This window comes from Benincasa hispida, chromosome 10 (assembly GCF_027475165.1).
Source record: "Benincasa hispida cultivar pf3 chromosome 10, pf3_genome.v1.1, whole genome shotgun sequence".
Taxonomy (NCBI): Eukaryota; Viridiplantae; Streptophyta; class Magnoliopsida; order Cucurbitales; family Cucurbitaceae; genus Benincasa; species Benincasa hispida.
Window position 1 is genome coordinate 19,809,852 of NC_143487.1, and position 23,083 is coordinate 19,832,934.

Sequence of the window (23,083 nt, forward strand, 5' to 3'; positions counted from 1 at the left end):
TATTCAACATCATTTTATAAGATAAAAATTTGTAAGAAAAAATTAAAAGTTTAGAAAAATACTTGCACAATTCAATTTTATACATTATGGATTAATTAAACTAGAAAGATCTCAAATATATCCAAGATTAATTACATAGAAACTAAAATTTTAAAAGTTACAAAATTAAAAACTTGAACACTCTAATAGATGTTTAAACACAAATTTAAAAGTTATTGAACTAAACTGGTAACTAATCATTTTCTCAAGCATATTTGAAAGTGATTCCAAAATAGTTAAAATCACTAATCTTTTTCAAAATCACTCCAGAAGTATGTTTTTAATCATTCAAAATCAATTGATTGCATAAAAATTGCATCTAAAAGTATAAAATTAAATATTAAATTAATTTTAAGTGTTTAAAGACATGTTTTAAAATGATTTTAAACACGATAGTAGTAATTTCAACAATTTCAAAATAACTCCCAAACATGCACATATCTCCTAGTAAAATCAATTAAATAAATGAACAAGGAAAGAATAGAAACCTAACTCATAACATTTTGAGGCCAGATCGAGTTTTGCCAAGAACAAGAACTGAATTTACTTGGAAGGAGACGGTCACTGTTAAAAGGAAAGTAAAGTGATCATGTTTTGGTTGTAGCTATGAGCCTGATGAGAGAAAGGTTAGTCCAGTTAGGGAGAAGTCTCAATATTTCACCTTAAATTACTATCAGCAATAAAACATAATACAATACAAATATAAATTTGTTTGGCAGGCAAAACTCAATCATAACTGTAAAGGTGTGATATTCAAATTAAGTGATGACAACTAATATTTTATTGGCAAGTTATTGAAAGACCCCCCCCGCCCCCCGCCGCCCCTCCCCCCCCCCCCCCCCAAAAAAAAAAAAAAAAAAAAACGAAGAAGAAGAGAAGAAAAACCTCCCTTGGCCAGAAAATGAAGGGAATTTCCCAGTATAACTACACAGGTCAGTTGGCAAAATATTAATAACTATTTTATGTAAAAGAATCAATATATTGGTACTGAATTTGCCATTTTGGCACCAGCTTCTTGAGTGATTCCTGTAGAACGTAAAATTTTGGAGTAAAAGTAGTTAATGTCAGCTATTGAAATAACTGGAAGAAGTTTGCATATGCCATAGGCTTCACGTCAGGATGTGGCTGCATGACCATAGAAAATCGGCAGTTAAACCACATTACTCTTAAGAAATGCAAGTCGAGAGCAAAAACTAGGAGAGTGAGGAAGAGGATAGTAAAACTGACCACGGCAGAGAAAGTGACAATGTTTGGCTTCATATTGGGTCCTTCAAAGCGAATAAAAGCACCTTTGTTACGCATCTGCAATATGAAGATAGCTTAATCAAACTATGGACCAGCGCACACTCATATTTAAAAGCCAAAAACAGCAGTTTGTCAAGTAAAACAACTTCAAAGAGTTACTTTTTTTTATATCTGTAAGTGTTCAGGCCAGCTTACGTGTACCTTGACTAATCTCACAAAACAACCTGCCTGACCCTACAATACAAGGAAACTCGTAGGATGGTATTAAATCCTAGGTAGGCGGCTGGCCACCATGGATTGAACTCATGACCTTTTAGTCCTTTATCAGGGGATGTTCTATTATACTTCAAAGAGTTACTACGTGAGGGAATTATAAGTTGATAGGTGAAGGTAAATGTAATATTATATCATCTAACACTCTCCCTACTTGTGGACTTGAAATAGGTAAGAGATCCAACAAGTGAAAATCAGTATAAACTGGAAAGTAAATATTGTAAGAGTTTGAACACATGATCTCTTGTAACAAAAGAATGGTCACTTCCATTTCTACATAAAGTAAACATTAAAAGACAAGCGACACGACAGTAAACTTTCCTAGTGCTTGTTTCCCTTGTATTCAAAATAAAAAGAGCTCAAATTCAGCCTAGCTTCTAACGCACGTCAGGCTGATGGACACTTGCTAGTGTTTTTCTCCCTCTTGTTGGCTTTAACTTTCAGTCTAGTGGATAACAAGTGGAGCAATCAAATCCAAGTTGTAATTTTAATTGTATTCACCTCATTTACAATATTCATGTACTTTAAAGAAAATAACTTACTTGATCACAATAATTTGGAGCAGAAAATACAGTGATGAGTTTACCATCATGCTCAATTTCATAGCCTTCATCCTTCACCTCGTGAGATCGAACGAGTAAGTCTGTGGTTTCAGTATAGAATCATTAAATTATAAAATGAATTATGTGCACAGAGTCGTCAACCCAAACCATAAATTACATGACAAATACCTAAGTTATTGTCCTGCAAAAATCTTTTTGTTACATCTGCGCCAAAGGAAAGACCCACGCCTCGTTTACTAGGGCCTCTTCCAGGATAAGGTTGAGGATCACTCCATAGCAATTCACTCATTAATCCTGAAGTGAAAATGGACAGAGAACCTAGTAATTCACTACTTCAATATGGAAAAGGTAATGATCTCACTTTATAATGCCTTTGCGTCGATTAGAACAATAGTAAAGGTCGTATAAAGACTCCAACAAAGGAAATGATGAGCTATCAAACAATGATGGAACAAACTAACAAGCGATTAGCAGAAATCTTTTGTGCAAAAATATGATCACCACATCCATCTCAATGTAACAAAATTTCAAACATAAGTGCAAGGAACACATAAAAAGATATCAAATGATCAACTTTACCTTCTTCTGGAGGTTCACGAAAACGGTCTATCCTTCTAATGTCAGAGAGTTTTACCCCATCAACACTAAAAAGGCCTCCATGAACGACAAAAACCTTCTCGTTCAATACATAAGCCAAAGGCAAACAACAGAATACTTCTGCAAACAGTTCTACAAACGTTCCATTAAGCTTTGTCTTAACCTCGCCTTCAAAACCATACATTTTGTTCATACTCTTACTCTCATGATTTCCTCTAGAGAGATGTATAGCTGAGTAAGAAAAAGAGGATTGATTAGACTGGAATTTACTGATCCATCCTTAAAAGCATGAACATTAACCAAACAACTAAAAGTAACAGAAAAAGGTTTGACGAACAACTAAAAGTAGATTGTATTATACTGATCAACTCCCGTGACAACCATTTTTGGGCTAAGGGGAAAGTGCCACACATATCAATGAAACAAAACGACTGGACTGCCTCATCAAACCTCTTAATCATATACTATCTGCTAGTAGGAGTGAATATGCGGGGTTCAACTTCAAATACAAAATGGAAGCTGCCTAACCAATTGGGATTCTATTCAATTTACCTGATGGAGACATGCATTTAACTGCAAACAAGGTCAGAATGACCTCCAAAGAAAAAGATCCCCTATCCACGAAGTCGCCATTAAACAGATATGGATTATCTTCAGAAGGCAGACCATTCAGCTCAAAAATATTTAAGAGATCATAAAACTGCGAGCATCAAAATATGAAAGCATAAGGGAAACCAACATTTAAAGATGCAGACACGAGAATAAAAGAATAAGAAAATGCCTATAAAATTGTTGGAGTTCCTCTTAGAGAAGTAGAATTCAACTATTACCACAAACGACTGTTCGCGTACAACATATATGGTGGAGATTACTACAACACATCATTATCAAGCAATTAGGAGATCACAAATAATTCAGTTTGCGGGAGATGAAATCTACCCAAAGAAAAAATTATAGCAATAAAAAAGGCCAACATTTGCACTAAAAAAGAAAAAAGCCAAAGATACAGAACAGAAAATATGCGGACAATGCGGACAATGAAATGCCCTACAAGCCTCAAAGGGAATTACAAAAGAGGATCCGACAGGCATGGATTGAGCATCAAAGATGAAGAGCTCAATGAACTCCAGCAGCTTTTGTCTCAACTTGACAGCAGAAGGGTCAACCAAAATACAGATTCTCGGGTCTGGGCTCTAGAGTCCTCTGGTAGGTATTCAGTTAAATCCTTCTCCAAGTATTTAAACTCTTCTACCCCTTTGGACAAGGGAATTTACAAAGGCATTTGGAAATTCAAAAGTCCTAAAAGAATTAATGTGTTAATTTGGATTTTATTTTTTTGGGACATTAAACTGCTCAGACACTTTACAGCACAAGCTAGAGGACCAATGTTTATCTCCTTCCATATGCTCCTTGTGTCTAGTAAATGGAGAAGACCTTCAGCATCTTTTGTTTGAGTGTTCTTACTCAAGGAAATGTTGGTGGAAGATTTTTTCTTTCTTCAATTTATCTTGAGTTTTTGGGAAAACAACTAAAGAGAACATGCAACAAATCTTGGTTGGCCCGCCTCTCACCTAAAGCTCAAGATTCTTTGGTCGAATGCAGTTAAAGCGTTAATTTCAGAAATTTCATTTGAACATAATCAGAGAGTTTTTTCATGATAAGCCTTTGGATTGGACGGAGCGTATTGATTCTACTCGTTTATTAGCTTCTTCACGGAGTTCCCAATCAAAGTTTTTACTGATTACTCTATTCAAGACATCAGTCTTAATTGGAACGCATTTATTTCTTCAATGTAGTCATGTACTCTTGGCTTCATTATGAGACTGTTTTGTATTGGGACATGATGAGGGTGCTATGGGTGTGTCGACCTAGTTGAGATAACCAGGTGCATCTTCTGATCCTAGGATTTTCTGGTTAAACATTTAGTTGTTTCTTAAATCTTTATTACTTGATGTCTCTTTGTACTTTGAGCATTTGACTCTTTTCATTACATCAATGAAAAGCTTCGTTTCCTTTACAGAAAAGATTAAGGAGCATCTAGGTCGAGGCCCATCAAGAATCTGTTAGAGTGCTAATATTATGGTTATCTTGCTATTGTAAATATCTTTAATTTAGTGTCCTTTATTGTCTTTTTTATATTTACCTAATTAGGTCACTCTTGTATGTGTATATATACCTCTTTAGTCAATGGAATAAATTATTCTGATTCTATCAAACCTAAGAGTTTCACATGGTATCAGAGTCCTAGGTTAGGGTTCTTTTTTGTAAACCTTAGGTTTGGTGTTTAGAACTCATGTTTCATCTAGGGTTTTGTGAAGTACTTGGGTCTGCACTTTTGTCCGCCAGTGCTTGCCGCTGTCCGCCATTATCGTCCGTTGTCGTCTGCCACCGCCAACATAAGTTAGGTCACTGTTCATCACGATTTTTTTGACACTGCCCACCCTAAAAGGAAGCCTAGTCGTTGGTTTACGATACCCTAAAATCCGGTGTCTATCTGAGCAGCGCGTGAAGCTCACGTGCCGTCACTGCTACCTGACATCCAATCCACGCACCGGCACATGTGGGCGCACGTGAAGCTATTTCCCGTTCGTCTTTCGCAGGTTTGATCGAAATCTTGTCTTTCCTCCCGTGGTTTATTTGTTTGGGCTATATATTCACTAGTTTGTAGGTGACTGAAGAAAAGTCTCTTCGGTACCTTAGGGTTTGGTTTAATACTTCTTTTTTTTTTTTGGATTTTTTAATTTGTATTTGTCTGTTTTTAAGGTTATGACTGACAAGAAATCAATAGTCATATTCGAGATGATTCCGATGGTGTCAAAAGCATTGAATATATTGAATCGATCTAATTATTATTCATAGATATCGAATGTTCACCATTTTATTAGAAGCATTGAAATGGATGATCATATAACTGAAGAGCCACCGACTGATGCTACCAAAAAGATTTGGTTGGGGGACAATTCAAGAATGCTTCTCCAAATCAAGAATTCTATTGAGTGTGAAATCGTTGGGTTAGTTAATCACTGTGAATCTGTTAAAAACCTATTGGAATATTTGGATTTTCTCTATTCTAGGAAAGAGAACATTAATAGAGTATTTGACATGTGTAAGACTCTATATCAACCTAACCAGGGACAGAAATCTCTTACAAGTTATTTTATGGAGGTGAAAAATACATGTGCAGAATTCAATGCCTTAACGCCAATTAACATTGATCCTAAAGTTTTGATGGCTCAACGTGAAAATTTGTTCATCATGAGTTTTTTAGTTGGCCTTACACCTAAATATGAGATGGCCAAAGATCAAGTTTTGTCAAGCTCACATATCTCATCACTGGAAAAGGCTTATACTCGAATCCTTCGTACAAAGAAGCCACAATCAATTATGTCATTTGATCCAATAGTGCTTTGATTGGGCGTACAAATGACTATAGGGGTAATAAAGGGTTTGGTCTAAATAATTCCAAAGGTTATCCCAATTACTCAACGATCAAATTCAAGAGAGGTTTGTTATTATTGTCATAAACCTAGACATATAAAACGTGATTGTAGGAGATTGTTGAATAAAGGTCAAAGAGTGTCATTTGCACATGTTGCTTCTACTCCTGATAACCTTGAGAAATCCATTATGATTTTTACAAAGGAGTTTACTAAATTTCAACAGTATCAAGAGTCATTGACGTCATCATCTTCTACTCTCATTATTGCCATCATAAAGTCAGGTAACACCTCTAAATGTCTTCTTTCCTCCACCTCAAAATGGGTCATTAATTATCGCGCAACAGACCATATGACAAGTAACCCTAGTCTATTATATAATACTTCTCGTCCACTTCTTTACCTCATATCACTATAGCTGATGGAACCAACTCTTGTATTAGGATCGAGAACAGTCCATCTTACCAAATCAATTCTTTGTCCTCGGTTTTAAGTTTACCACAATTCTTCTTTAATTTGATTTCTGTCAGCAAATTAACTCGTGATCTTAATTGTTGTCTCATTTTTCCCTTGTTATTGCTTATTTCAGGATCTTATGATGAAGAGGACTATTAGGAAAGGGCGTGAAGTTGGAGGTCTCTACATCTTTGAACCAGAAAAACCTATAGCCATCACATGTTCTAGTGTGTCGTCTCCCTTTGAAGAACATTGTCGTTTGAGTCATCCATCTATCTCCGTGTTGAAGAGTCTTTGTCCCCAGTTTCAGCATTTGTCGTTTTTAGATTGTGAGTCGTGTTAGTTTGCTAAATTTCATCGTTTGAGTTTGTATCCTCGAGTCAGTAAATGTGCTAGTGCTCCTTTTGAGTTAGTCCATTATGATGTTTGGGGTCGTGTGCTATTGAGTCTAGAAAAGGATTTCCAAAGTTTGTTACCTTTGTCGATGACTATTCTTGTGTAACTTGGTTATATTTAATGAAAAATCGCTCCAAGTTACTTTCTCATTTTTGTAACTTTCATGGTGAAATTCGAACTCAGTTTAGTGGCTCTCTTAAATTCTTACTGAGCAATAATGCTAAAGAATATTTCTCTTGTGCTCGTAGATGCACGTAGCATTCTTCATCAATCCTTGTGTGTCAATACTCCATCTCAAAATGGAGTTGTTGAACGTAAGAATCGTCATCTCCTTGAAATAGCAAGAGCCTTAATGTTTCAAATGCATGTTCTAAAATCTTTTTGGGCTGATGCTATTTCGACAACCTATTTCCTAATGAAACGCATGCCCTCTTCCATTCTTAAGGGTGAGATACCTTATCGTATGTTGTGCCCCAAACAACATTTGTTTCCTCTTACACCAAAATTTTTTTGTTGTACCTGCTTTGTTCGGGATGTTCGCCCTCAACTTACCAAGCTAGATCCTAAGTCACTAAAATGTATTTTCCTTGGTTATCCTCATGTTTAGAAGGGGTCTTCGTGTTATTATCCTAGTCTTAAAAAATATTTCGTCTCTCCTAATGTCACGTTCTATGAACATTCCTTATACTTTTCTTCACCTTCTTTCTCTTCGAGTAAGAGTCAAGGAGAACATATGGAGGAAGAGGATGATTCTTGTTTACACAGTTGGGTCCTCTGGTGAGCCCCTTCCTACTTCACCTCCACCTATGTCTACTTCTATTCGTCCACCGGTCACCAAGGTCTTTCATCGACGACAAACCCCTTTAGTTCCATGCCCTATACCAGCGGCTTCTTCGTCATTGGATCTGGATACAAGTGATGATCTTCCTATTGCCCTTTGTAAAGGTAAACGTCAGTGCACTTATCCTATTTCCTCATTTGTTTCCTATAACCATTTGTCATCATCTACATGTTCTTTCCTTGCATCCTTGGAGTCTGTATCCATCCCTAAAAGTGTTCATGAAGTTTTGTCTCATCTTGGTTGGTATGTTGCAATGGTGGAGGAGATGACTGCCTTAGATGACAATTGTACTTGGGATTTAGTTTCTCTCGCTGTAGGAAAGAAGCCTATTGGTTGTAAATGGGTGTTTGCAGTCAAAGTCAATCCTGATAACTTTGTAGCTTGGACAAAAGCCCGCTTGTTGCTAAAGGCTATGGGCAAACTTATGGCGTTGACTATGCTAATACTTTTTCTCCAGTAGCTAAGATGGCCTTTGTGAGGTTGTTCATTTCATTGGCTTCAATCAATGATGCCTTTGCATCAACTTGATATTAAGAATGCTTTTCTTCAGGGTGATCTTCAAGAAGAGGTATATATGGAGCAACCACTAGGGTTTGTTGCTTAGGGGGAGAATGGAAAGGTATGTCGCCTTCGAAAATCTTTGTATGGATTAAAGCAGAGTCCATGAGCTTGGTTTGAGAAGTTTAGTCAAGTGATTGAAAAATTTTGTATGAGGAAGAGCATGTCAGATCACTCTGTCTTTTTTAAGAGATAGCAGAGTAGTGTCATCCTGTTAGTTGTATATGTTTGACAATATTGTGATCACTAATGATGATGCATTAAGTATTTAGTCCTTAAAGACCTTTCTCTATAGTCAATTCCATACTAAAGACTTGGACATGTTGAAATACTTTTTAGGAAATGAGATAATAAGAAGCAAGAAAGGAGTATTGTTATCATAAAGGAATATGTACTTGACTTATTGGCTGAAACAGGGAAGTTAGGGACTAAGCCATGTAGTACTCTAATGATGCCCCACTTACAGCTCATAAAAGAAGAAGAGTTGCTAAAAGATCATGAAAGATAAAGAAGATTAGCAGGAAAACTTAATTATTTTATAGTGACACAACCAAACATAGCATATTCAGTAAGTACTGTGAGCCAATATATGTCATGTCCTACAATTGAGCACTAGGTTGCATTGGAACAGATTTTGTATTATTTGAAGGTTGCTCCCGAGCGTGGTTCATTATATAAAGATCATGGTCAAATGAATATCGAATGTTTCTCAAATGTTGATTAGGCAGGATCTACGGAAGATAGGAAATCAACTACAGGATATCGTGTTTTTGTAGGTAGTAGTTTAATTTCTTGGAAGAGTAAGAAACAAAATGTGGTGTCTCGTTGAAGTGCTAAATCAGAATATAGAGCAATGACACAATCCGTGTGTGAATTGGTTTAGATATACCAACTTCTTGTTGAGTTAGGATTTGATAATCACATCATCGACAAAATTGTGGTGTGATAATGAAGCAACACTTCATATCGCATCTAATCCGGTGTTTCACGAGAGAACTGAACATATCGAAGTTGACTGTCATTTCATACGTAAAAAAATTCAACGAGGTTTGGTACCCACATGATATGTGAAGACTGGAGAATAATTACGAGATTTCTTCACGAAAGCTTTGGATGGTGCATGTATAAATTATCTATGTAACAAGTTGGGCATGATTAACATATATACTCCAACTTGAGAGGAAGTGTTGGAGTGCTAATATTAGAATTATCTTGCTATTGTACATATCTTTAATTTAGTGTCCTTTATAGTCTTTTTCATATTTTCCTAATTAGGTCACTCTTGTATATGTGTATATATACCTCTTTAGTGAATGAAATAAATTATTCTAATTATATCAAGCCTAAGAGTTTCACAGGGGCCTTACAGATTTGTTTGTTTACTCAAAATTATCATCAAACCTAATAATCATATACAAATTACTAAAAGAATGTAATACTGACCTGACCATGGACATCGCCACAAACTGTGAGGTGCTTGCCTTCAGGAATTGTTATATCAACTAACGAAGGAAGAGCTTTCAATATTTCTTTTGTTTGCTGAAGAATCTGTAATACATATCTAAAGAAAAACGTATATCACTAAAATAACTAAGCTCATTAGACATGCTGAATAGAATGATTATTAATTATTATTGGAGGTGCAATACATACCGCTTGTGCAAGGATTTCTGGTTCTTGAAATCATCCATCATTTTCTTCACAAAATCCAACGTTATGATATCTCCCTCTATTTTTGCTCCAGAATACTGTGGTTCGACATCTACACTTGAGAAAAAAAGATGGAACTGTCAATGCCCAGGGAAGAAGGTAACTCATAAATCCTCAATTCATGATGTACTCTTATGAGAAGAATGAATATCAACGGAACAATGAAGAAAAATTAAATGATGCAAATATTAAAAATTCAATAGTGAGTTAATTCTAGACCTCTTTAGTTGTCTTTTTCCATTTTCCATGTTAACTTTTTTACAACTTATAATAGGACAACAACCAAATTGATTTGGCTGCTTTCCGAATAGGAAATAAAAATCCATTAATAGAACAAACCTACTTCTCACTACTAATGCATAAAAAAGTACAACACGGGTAGAATTCTTAGTGCACTATATTTATACTAGTTTTTTTAATTAAAAGAGAGAGGGAGAGAGAGATGCACACACGCACACACAAATTCCAAATTCCTTCTCCATTGTGACTGGATCAGTTGAAGAAAATTTGAAGTTAAGAATACAGTCTAAAGTACAGTCTTTGACTGGAAGAGGAGTCCTAAAACATGAGTTCATCAATTTCAAATCAAGTTAATGAATTCTAAAATTAAAGGGATTTTGAATATTTCAAAGAAGAAGAAAAAAACAGACAAAAGGAAAACCTAGAGTCTTTGCATTGATAACACCTCCACTGCCACCCCACCAACGTGTGCCCATGATTACCAGCACCACCACTGCTATTGCAGCTACTAATGTGGCAGCTTTTGTGCTGAGAGTCGAAATTGCAATCGCTGTAGTTGCTACTGCTGCTGCTACTATAGCCATTTGGGGCGGCAATGACGTTGCGTTTGAACCTGCCCCTATAATGATGGATTACATGGAAAAAGAAAGTTTAATCACCAGTGACAAATTACAGAGAGGTTTTGAACTTTTAACTCGAATGAAATTTATTTTCAGTCTTGTCCAAGGTTATGGTATTTTCAATCAGCTAATAGCTCTGAATATCTTTTAAGAGTCCTTAATTGTTTATTTTTTTTATTTTTTTATTGTTTATGAGAATTTGAACTTTCATTAAGAAAAATTAAACAATACAAAGGCTGGAAAAAAAAGAGGCAAACTAAAGAAAAGACATCCAATCAAGTAAAATAAGACGTAGCAGATTATTATAAAAAAGGTTGTCACCAAATCCTACAAAGAGATGTTGACCCTAATAAGGGCTCAAACATCACTCGAAGACCTCTCGAGCCCTCTAAAGACCCCATTATTCCTCTCCCTCCAAAGGCCCCATAGAACCCCACACATCCTAGCATGCCACAAAAACCTTCTTCTCTCCCGAGAGGGAGGATGGAGAAATAACTCTTTGAACATCTCTTAGCAACCCTATATGTCTAGCCATGCTTAAGCCAAGCTCCTCAAAGAAAAGACTCCATACACCATAGGTTAAATCATAGCTTCAAAAGATACAATCAACGTCCTCAATCGACCGCTTACAAAAATGCAACACGAAGACCCAATCAAAAAGGGCAACTTCTTTGAAACTTGATCGAAGGTGTTAACTCTTGGATGGGCAACTTCTTTGTTGAGCATAATGGTTTGGTTACCATTCCCAACTCTAATGTTTCCACTGATTTATATACTGCTAATAGTACTTTACAGACAGATATTGCCTTGAGTTCTCTTCATAATGATAGTATTACTGGTACTGATATTGTTGAAACTAATAGTACTAATGTTGATACTGTTGAGGGTGGTACTGGACCTAATGTAAATGTTCAAATTCATGGTACTGGACCCAGTGTTAGTTCTACCGATGTGGAAATTGTTGGCACATCTAGTCACACTTCTCAACCTATGCAAATAAGGAGTACGTCTGGTATTTACAAGAAGAAGTTGTTTGTTGCTAATGTCCACACTTCCTCTTTGAAACCTTCTTGTTTCTCCAAGGCTTCTAAAATTATTGAACAGAAAAAGGCTATGAGTGAGTATAAAGCTCTTGTGCATCAGAAGACATGGGTTGTTAACTGATTTACCTCCTGATAAAGAAAACAGTTGATTGCAAGTGGGTGCATAGAATCAAACAACATCCTGATTGAAGCATAGCTTGTTATGAAGCTCGTTTAGTAGCCAAGAGATATCATCAAGAAGGAATCGATTATGACGAAACTTTTAGTCCAGTCATTAAAAAATCTATTGTTTGTGTAATACTCTCATTGGCTGCTCAATTTAGTTGGAAGCTTCGTCAATTAGATGTAAAAAAATATCTTCCTTCATGGTGAACTTCACGAGGAAGTGTATATGAATCAACCCCACAGCTTTGTTGACCACCCCAAACTGAAGGTTGTTTTTCGTCTGATCAAGTCTTTATACGGTTTAAAACAACCACCCCGCGCTAGTTTGATTGCTTCATGTTTCATTTGTTAACACTTGGTGTGACATCCCAAATTTTTATGTAATTTAAATTCAGTATTTTGTAAAATTTGATAATTATTTTGAATTTTGGAGGTTGAATTAAATTATTGTGAGAAAATGATTCAATTTTAAAATCGTGCTTCAGCGAAGGATTTTGGAATTTAAAAGATTTTAAGGAGAATTTGGGATATATTTCAATTTTGATTTAATTTAGAAAATCGAAATAAAATTGGGAGATTTAGATTTTTTTTTGTTTGGAAAAGATAATAAAATTGAATTGATTTAGTGGGATAATCGATTTAAATTAATTTTCCCAAAAGGATTTGGGATTTTTTTTTTTTTTAAAGATTTGGAAATTGGAAATTGGAAATTGAGAAGATATTTGGGTTTTGAAAAGGAAAAGGAAAGGGATTATACATATATAAGAAATAAGGGAAGCAAATAAAAAATAATAAATAATAAAAAAAACACTTCAGGTGCGCCTTTGGGTCCACCAGATACGTACACCTTCGGGTCCACCAGTTTATGTGCGCCTTCGGGTCCACCAGTTATGTGTTCCTTCGGGTTCACCAGCTAACATGAGTACATCTCACCTATAGGGGGGGTGTTAAATTGTTCACTCAGATAATATTACATGTGCAGCTTTAGCACTTCAAACTAGGTCCCACCAGTTTAAGATAGTTCAATTTATGTTGCATTTATTGGACATAAATGCTCAGCCTGTCCTCGGTAGTGGGGTTACTTATTGAGTATTTTATACTCATTCTTTCTCATGTTTCTTTTTCAGGAAAAGGTAGGGCACGCCGATGAATGACAAGCGGAATGTGTGATCGAGCCACTGGGACCCGTCAATGTTTCCGCTCATGTTTTCAGGATTTTATGTTTTAAAATTTCCAGTCTTATTTGTACTTTTAAACTTTTTATGAGAATTTTCTAGTTTTTTTTTTTATGGTTTTAAGGGTATCCAGTTAAATGAATTTCAATTTTTTTTTTAATAAATATTAATTATTTTATGACATTTACTTAATTTTCGCCAATACATGGTCGATTTGAAATATATGCATGCATGTAGTAATGGCCTAATTTAAGTCTTAGGGAGCCGGGTCGTTACACTTGATTCCAAACTTCTATGGCTGACTTGTCTCCCTTTGTGAGACATGTTGGTGGTTCTCTAACCTACCTATTACTTTACGTGGATGATATCATTGTTACGGGTAACAATCAATGTTATATTGATACTCTTGTTGTTCAATTGAGGTCACGTTTTGAGATGACTGATTTAGGTTTTTTACGATATTGCTGGAAATTTCTTGCACAGTGGTATTATGGTTCATCAAGCTAAATACATTCAGAGATGTGTTGCAGTGATTTAGGATGGTGAATGCTAAGCTTTGTGATACTCCTCTAACATTAGTTTTTCCTTTTGGTGCTGATCTTGGACAGCCCTATTCTGTTGAAGATGCTCATAGTTATCGAGCTTTAATTGGTGTCTTACACTACCTAACGTTCAGTAGACCTGATATAGTGTTCGTTGTGAGCAAATTATCACAATATATGCATCAACCTTGTGATTCTCATTTGGTAGCCGCTAAGCGTATCTTACGATATCTTAATGGTACAATTGGACATGGTTTAATGTTTCACAAAGGACATCCTGCTTCTCCAAGACTTTGTGCTTATTCTAACTCAGATTGGGTTGATGACCCCTTGAACAGACGTTCAACATCAGGTTTTGTTATCTTCCTTGGGCCAAATACTGTTTCATGGCGAGCTAAGAAACAATTCACTGTTTCTCAAAGTTCAACTAAGGCTGAATATCGAGTGATTCCATCCACTGCAGTTGAGTTAAGTTGGCTTCGACAAGTTCTTAAAGATCTACATGTTTTCAGTTCTCAACCGCCTCTCTTCTTTTGCTGCATCTCTTTTTTTCCCCCTTTGCTGCGGATTGTTGGGGAAGGTTGTTTAGCTTGTTCAACTTGCAATGGCATTGGCCTAGCAAAGCCTCTGGTGCTCTTCTTCAGCTTATTGAGGACCTCAGGATTCATGTTCAGGCACTTTGGTCCAATGGGTCTTTGCCCTTCTTTAAAGTGAACAAAACTTGAGGATCTTTCATGGCCATGAACGATGTTTTTTGGGATCTTGCCACTCTTTTTATTTCTACTTGGTCTTTGAAAATGAAAGTTATGTTTCCTTTTTTAAAAAATTTAAAGAAAAAAAGAAAAAAAGAAAAAAGAAGGAGAAGAAGAAGAAAGAAAGAAAGAAAAATGGCCTCTTCTATTATGTGATAATCTCTCTACCATTCAATTATCACGCAACCTTGTTTTCCATGGACGAATGAAACATGTTAAGATTGACTTTCACATCACTCGTGAACGTGGTGTGTGCAAAGATATAGAGTTGTGTTATGTTCCTACTGAAAAATAGTTGGCTAGTCTCTTTACTAAACCTCATACCAGCTCCAGGTTGCAATGTTTTGTTCCAAACTTTATCCATTCAATTTCACTTCGAGGGAGGGAGGATAATAAGTAATATTGTATTTTATTATTTGCTGGTATTTCGAATGTGTTCTGTTAAGATTCAGTTACTTAACTTTTCCCTTTCTTTAAGGATGAGAACTCTCAATTTTATGAGAGATTATTACAAACCTGACACAAAAAACTCAACCATTTTTGGAATTTTCACCTTCATAACGTGGCAAAGATAGAACCACTCGAGGGAAAGGGATTGACCAAACAACAAAGGAAGGATTTACAAGAGAAGCCTCCAGAAGGAAAAGGACTCCAAATACAAACATACCTTCTCCCCGAAATACAACAAACCTCTCTGATCAACCAGAGAAGGGAACAATATCCATTGTTTGGGAATCCATAACGGGCAAAGAAGAGTATAGAGAGTAAAGGAAAAACAAGGAATGTGACCTAAGATAAATGGTATGTACGAGGAAAAAGAAAGTAGAGGAGTCTATCCCCAATTCATTTATCCTCCAAAAGAAAGCATCTTCCCATCACCCACCAAACAATGGATTAAAAGAGAAAAGAAAGAGTTCCCCTCAAACATACCTTTCCAAGGGTTTTTGGAAGTGCCTTTAACCCCTCACAATCCATTCAAAAGGGGGTGGTCCATATTTGCTCACAATAACCTTCGGACTTAAAATGGAAACACCAAAACCATTTACCCAGAAGTACACTATTCTGGACCCTTAGATTCCCAATATCTAAACCACTAACATTAACTGGTTTTGTCACCACCTCTCAATAACTAAATGCAACCCTCCATCTTCCACAATCTCTTCCAAAAGGAGATCTCTCTTAAGCTTCTTCGAGGTTGAACTCACCAACATGAGTATACTAATACAGGCTAATTTTAAGATTTATTTAAAGCACATGGATTAAATTTGGACATTTGAAAGTACAAGAACCAAAATGGAACGAGTTTCATAGTACAGGGACTAAAATAGTATTTTAACGAAAGTTCAAAAATGTATTGTTCATGTGTTGGTATCTTTACTTATACCAAGGAATTCCTTAGACGTCTCTCAAAAATGACCATTGACTAATTAATACTCCCCAAAATTATACTAGACCAAACAAATAAAGCACAACGGCAACAAAAAAGATAAAAACTCCATGATAAATGGTCCTTGAATCGTCAAGCAGAAGCATTATAAAATAAACTAAAAAAATATGGAATAAAAATTATACCTACACGGTGCAAATCGGCCACAGAATCCGTTTGTGGCACTGGAGCTGCAACAGCTTCTTCAGAATTAAGCTTCACAATTGCTTTCTCGCATTCCTTCAACTTCTTGATGGTGTCAGGATCATTAGGACACATCTTCTTGAGCTTCAGTTTACAAAGTACCCAAAAAAAAAAAAAAAAAAACAGATTTAATTCCAGGATGCTACGATTCACGTATGACTTTGAAACTAAGGAATCCAAGTGGTAATCCACGCAGTATGCAACTAATCTGAAAAATCTCAGTGACAGAATGCATGGCTTCAAGTGAAACACAGCCAAGAACTAGAATGTCTAAAAGATAAAAGATAAGAGCCATCTTCGAATTAATTTTCTCCATTTATCACCTGTGTGTTTTTTTTAACTATACATGGAAAAACTTAAGAAGCATGGATGTAGCTAAAAGGAACTGACGACTCTAACATTCTGCTAGAATAATTCACCTCGTGAATTAATAGATTTTCTTGTGACAAGTCAAAATGAAGGGGATTAGGAAGGAGATCCCACAGTTACATCTGATAGGATACATTTTTTTTTCATATGAGAACAAAGGTTTCAGCTTTTTTTTAAAAAAAAAAGGAACAATCTGGAATAGTAGCAAGTAATTTTTATGTTAAGTCACAAATAATCCTTTGCAGAAATGCAAATCAATTCTATCATTCGACGAATGAATGCAAATTGATCTACTTACTAAATAATAATTAATATTGTGATGGAATTAAAAACCAGCATCGAATTTGCAATAAGAGATTATAAACTTATCGTGTATGAAGTGTTGTGATCTAATAGTGAAGGAATTATCAATTATGCAAACTAGTGATAGAAACCAAAGAAATTAAATGATATTGAAGGATAAATTATAACGAACTACAATAATTTCCAAGTAATTCAAGGTACTTGAAACCATTATCTTGAGTTTCCTAGACCCTAAACCAACTAAGCTGTTGCTTATCTTCCCTTCCACTCACTTAGTTCTCTCACGATCAATTCCTACGAGAAAAATCCTTGGCTATGTAAATTTCTAATATGCAGTTAATATCCTACTAACAATTCTGACTACCCCACTGGGCAATGGCCTTCCTCACAGCTAGGGAGTTTGTACAACTTACCCAAAAGAAAGGTTATAGTTCATATACTGTAGCATTCACATTCAAAATAGACTTTACAAAACCAACTATGAATTCCTTGTGGGAAGGAAAACATAAAGAAATATAGCCTGTTGCAACATTCAAGTGGATCCTAATTAACAGCACCTGCTGAAAATCTTTAAGTGCTTCTTCAAACTTCCCCATGGCAAGATAAGCAGCACCACGCCTGTAATAACCCTGGTATGACAATATACTAGTATATATTCAAAATACACGCAAATAATAACTTTATTAGAAGAAAATCCATAAATAGCAACCAAAGCTTAATTTTAAAAGTGTGCCTTGGAATATCTAGGATCGACTTCAATAGCTTTCGATGCATCCTCTAGCGCGCTACCATACTCCTCTAGCTTAATGTGTGCAAATGCTCGATTTGCCCAATATACAGCATTCCGATTGTTGAGTTCAATAGCTTCCGTATATAAATTAATAGCTTGAGCATATTTGTGAGCTGGAATTCAAAACAAAGATTAGCACAGGTCACAGACAGAACGCATATTAGCAATAACATCACCAGACATGTAACTATTGATGAAATAGTCTTAATTGAATGAAAGATAAAATCCACTGCATACGTGGATTTGTCAATTATATCATTAAAGAGGCAAGAACCTGCTGTCTAGCGCAAGAACAATTTATTTTTCATTTATATCACTGAAGAACGGAAGTCCATTTTATTAAATAAAATAAAATAAAACCATAAACTGAAATATATCTAGTATAGTTGTTGTAACAAATGTCTCTTCACAATAACCTAACTAGAAAAAGTAAGTTGGTGTATGTAATTCTCAGAGTTAAAATCACCGACCAGCGACCACTGATTATCTTCATCAATGAAAAGTAAAAGAAAACAAATGAAATAATATATAACATGAATACAAGTGGCTTGTGTTACCTGTAAATGCTTTGTTGGCTAGGCATTTAATTTCCTCTGCATGCGTAACATTGGACTTTTTGATATCCATACTGGGCATTCCCTAATCCCTAGTACGAAATCAGTTGGGAAGTTAGCTTTTCATAGGTTCCACAGTACCTCCCTGTCATCGTCGCTAACTTGCTCGACATAGTATTCCTCAGCTACAGAAACAACAGGTACATACATCACAAACATGAATTTACTTCAATAATGGGAACATGACTCTACTTCTACGGCCCGCCCCATCATACTCGATAGCATTGACGCTCTAACCAGCTTGGTAAATACAGCAATATATATATATATATATATATATATATTTATCAAGAGAACAATTTAATCTAGAATACAAAGTTGTATATCATTAAAGTCATTGGCGAATAAAAGCTTCTCTTGCATTCTATTTCACAACGTGTTGTGTTCTGTTTCTGTCGCCGACATGCCTGCGACACGAAGCTGCTTCAAACATGTCGAATAATTGGTTTAATTTGATGTTCAATTATCCAACAGTATCCGAATGAACATAACAGAGAAGTACGCAAACAGAAATTGTTAACCAAGACTTTCGATCACCATAAAGTTAGTATCAGAGCAAAGTATTTAACAAATAACAGAGGATATTTCTTCGCCTTTTTCTGAGGAATCGAACTGAAATGAAATAGAATGAACAGATCAAGTACCTAATACGATGCTACTGGAGCAAGGGCTGGAGGTATATGATCTTGGAAATGAACAGATTCAATGGTACATAGTGTTAGCCCTAATCTCATATGTAATCTGTATGTTTAAGAGTTCAACTGTGGTTTTTGTGTGGGAGGAGTTCATAGAGGGAAAGAAGCAGATCCATTGTTTAATATTCTCATCCCCTGTCTTCTCGTGGTCATTCATGTTCTCTCTCTTTTATGTCTTTTCACAAATATTCACATGCCTATTCTTTTTTTAAAAAAATTAACAAAAGTTGGGGAGTAAAAAAGAATGAGAATTTTATGTTAAAACGGTAAATTTGGTCCCTGGAAAAGAAGTATAATTCCATCATAAACACTATTTATATGTTTCTTAGGAACCAATAATTTAATCAAAATGAAAATTAGTCTATCAAAAAAATAAAAAATAAATCGATATTGAAAAATATTAAGCCCGTTGGTAGTATAAAGGTCCCATTTGTTAATATAAAGGTCTCGTTTTATAATCTTTTTTTTTTTTTTTCATTTTTAACTTTTTGAAGTACGTCTAATGAATACCCTTCACAAATCATATTTCAACGAGAGAATCAGTGATTAAATGGTAGATTTGAATTATAAATAGAGAACTTGACAAAAAAAAATTACATATATAATACTAGGAAAGATAAGAGTGGGGAGTTGTACAAAATAATAGTCGGTCCGACCTTCGTCTTAGTCGGATTCCACAGAGGAATCCAAAAAAAAAAAAGCACGAGAACTATTAAAACAACGGGCCAAAAAGTGATACCCCATTATTTTGATTTATTTGTACAATTATCCCCTGCATTTTAGACATAAGTCCAAAAATTCATTTTCATTATTGTTTCATGGACAAGAATGGTTAAAGTGACTGTTTATAAGTTTTAGTTAAAACATAATAAAAAGATTTAGTTAAGCATCTCTACTGGTGGATCTAAAATTGCCTATATGGGATTTTGTTGGTCTAAGCTGCTGATAAGCTTAATTATGATGAGTTATTGCTCTTTGGTGTCTCTTGTTGGATGATTTGAGAGGACGGAAATCAGGTGCTCCATGGTAGGTCGATTGCCTCTCTGTTGGGTTTTATGTCCTAAAACTCGTGGTTTGTAAATAAATAAATTTATTCTGTTAATCAATATAGATGTTATTGAATGTTTGAATTGTTCAGTTCGTTTTAGAAATAACTTAAATCCAATAAACTAAGATTCATGGCTAACACGAGTACTTGAACTTTATGTGAAGACATAAGAATGGATCAAGTTCAAGTAAATAGCCAAAATGATCTATAGTATACGAATAAAGTTGGGTACCTTATTCTGGGGACACTATCGAATGTGACCCACTTTGTAGATGTTACAATTGTTGTAAAGTGCTACAAACAATGTGATCCTAATTTGTTCATGTGGAGACATGCGAGTAGGAGCGTCATATGCAAAGAGTTTGTATAAGATCGGACCAAAAAATTAGTCACTTTTACTTTATAACATTGTTTACTGTTTAAGACTGACTATATCAAAGCGATGACCTAGATAACTTGACCTTAATCCGGAGTTGACTATGAACTCCTATTTATCCGGAATTATCCTTAGATTTGCATGGGTGAGGGTTGACTCAACAGCGTCGGCTCAATAAGCCTCCCATTTCAGGGGTAAGACAAGGTAGATAGCTGGGGACATAGGGTGCAAGATGAAATTCAATCCTACCCGTTTTTAGGGATAGTAGAAAGGTTGTTCCCTTAAGTGCTGACTCTGGGTCTTGAACAAGGGGCCCCACCATCTCATTGGCCCGAGAGGGACTTGCTTTAGTGATTGGATCACAAACCAATTGTTCATTAGAGAATCAGTGCGACATAAGGAACAAGGCGTAATCTCGGGGGTTTGATCCAGTCGTTGTTATGAACAACCTGTGAATGGTCGAATTACTGATTATGGTTATATCGAGTTGACAGAAATATATCTACCGTAAGAGGAGTGTAACTATTGGGCTTTAGTGGAATGACCCGATAGTTAACGAATGTTGGTTAATTAGGATAAAGAGTTTAGCTGATTAATCTCGGATCGTTGGAGCCCATGATCTGTAGGTCCATTAGATCTCCCTACTAGCTTACAAACAAATTAAATCTTAGAATAGTGTGATGAGAGATTTTGAAGCGTTCAAATTCAAATTGAGGGAATCAGTAATTATATACATATAATTACACATTTAACTATCGAATTAAACGAAATTGGAGAATAAGATAATATTTAAATATGATCTAAATATTAAAATTACATGAATGGGGATTCATGTTTGTGGAATGGTGATCAAATAATTTAATATTAGATATTAAATTATATTAATTAACTAAATTGTTTAATTGTTTAATTGAAAAATTGAATTTGATGAAAATTCAAACAAAATCCTCCACTAGATGTATCTCATACATCATACCGATCATATCATATATAAACAAAATACCTCTTGTCAATTTGAACATTTCAAATCAACACCAAGAACTGATCCTCAACTGAATCTATTGAGCTACCAATGGGACCTTATGGACCTGTAGCTTGAAGCTCCACCGGTACGTGAATAACTGACTAAACTCTTTAGTCACGTGATCCACCATCTATTAACTGCTAGGCACTCCACTAAAGACCAATAGCTGAACTCTTCTTACCACAGATATATTATGTGTCCATCTTAACCAATCAGAAGTGTGACAACCCTTCACAAATCGCTCGTAAGTACAATTAGGCCAATAACTGTTATGCCCCTGTAATTACATCTAACTCCTTAAGTACTACTGATCCCTCTAATGAACATAAGTCATAGTCCTACTATGACTGAGTCCTCTCTTCCAAAGATAAGTTGTGGCCACTATGTGCAAGCCTCGGAATCAGCCCTTAAGGGAGCAATCTCTCTACTTATCCCTGCTTCGGAAAAGAAGTGAATTTTATTTTGTGGATTGAGTTCCCAGCTCTCAAGTCAGACAAGTCCCCAAAAAGGTAGGCATTTTGAGTTGGCAATCTGGCCACTCTCACTCATACTAATCAAAGGACCACCCTCAAAGGTAGAAGTTCCCAAAACACTCAGGATTGAGGTCGTGTCATCTATGATCGTTTAGGTGAGATGTAAGTCTTTAGTATCAACGGTGTTATATACAGAGTCTAGTCATCTCGTGGTCTAGGTCTTATACAAACTCTTTGTATAGGACACCCCCGCTTGCACGTCTCCACATGAATGGTCAGGATCTACCATCTATAGTAGTTTACCATACTTGCAAACCTCTACAAAGCGGGTCATATCTGTAGTGTCACCAGGATCAGGTATCCCACCTTAATCCTTATACTACAAACCTATTTAGGTTATCACTTAAGGCATGATCCACTTGTATATCACATATACATACTTAAGTTCACATAAGATAACCAAGGAGATTTGTTTATTGGATATGAGTAAATGTCAGAATTAAAAAACATTTATTTTATTCATCAAATAATGTGTATCATTACAAACAACGAGACTCTGGGAGAATTAGGACACCAATCCCAATACTCATGTCATAACATGTACGAATTAAGATCACTTCGTTTGTAGCACTTTACAACTCTTTGTAACAATTACAGAGTAGGCCGCATCCAATAGTGTTACCAGAATAAGACACCGAACCTTATTTATATACTATAGATCATTTTGACTATTTACTCGAACCTGATCCACTTTTATGTCTCCACATAAAGTTCAAGTATTCATGTAATAGTCGAGGGACTTTTATGTTTATTGGATTTATAATAAGCAAAACATCTATTCAATAACAACGTATTGAATTTTCAGAATAAGTTTTATTGGTTACAAATCACGAGTTTTAAGACATAAAAACCAACATCCTTCACTCATACAGCGCTTGCGCCTTTCTTGCAGTCAAGGTACAATATTCCAAAAAGTTAAGGTATGCAAAGATCAATAAGAATAGTTTTAGCATACTTAGTCACCACAATCCCCGACAACGGTGCCACTTGGGTACCTGAATATATGATATATTGAAGTATATTTCAAATAAATGTAGGCTGCACCATTA

The 23,083-nt window shown here is 35.5% G+C and overlaps 1 protein-coding gene across 1 annotated transcript; it reads right to left on the reverse strand.

The window, feature by feature from the left end:
• Positions 1-741: 741 nt before the first annotated feature.
• Positions 742-19,196, reverse strand: LOC120088441 (serine/threonine-protein phosphatase 5-like). The gene is made up of 14 exons (XM_039045745.2): positions 19,003-19,196; positions 18,302-18,483; positions 17,688-17,857; positions 17,512-17,583; positions 16,225-16,366; positions 10,777-10,974; positions 10,059-10,167; positions 9,849-9,966; positions 3,270-3,417; positions 2,700-2,948; positions 2,289-2,414; positions 2,100-2,200; positions 1,267-1,341; positions 742-1,164 (listed from the first exon to the last, which is right to left on the reverse strand). Exons 2-14 carry the CDS (start codon positions 18,378-18,380, stop codon positions 1,108-1,110), a joined length of 1,644 nt encoding a protein of 547 aa, XP_038901673.1. The 5' UTR covers positions 18,381-18,483; positions 19,003-19,196; the 3' UTR covers positions 742-1,107.
• Between the last annotated feature and the right edge of the window lie 3,887 nt (positions 19,197-23,083).

Coding starts and splice junctions, on each gene's coding strand:
- LOC120088441 (XM_039045745.2), bottom strand. CDS start 18,380: ATGCCCAGTATGGATATCAAAAAGTCCAATGTTACGCATGCAGAGGAA. Junction 17,584..17,687: donor TCGATCCTAGATATTCCAAG/GCACACTTTTAA, acceptor TTGTCATACCAG/GGTTATTACAGGCGTGGTGC. Junction 3,418..9,848: donor GTGGCGATGTCCATGGTCAG/GTCAGTATTACA, acceptor TGATGCTCGCAG/TTTTATGATCTCTTAAATAT.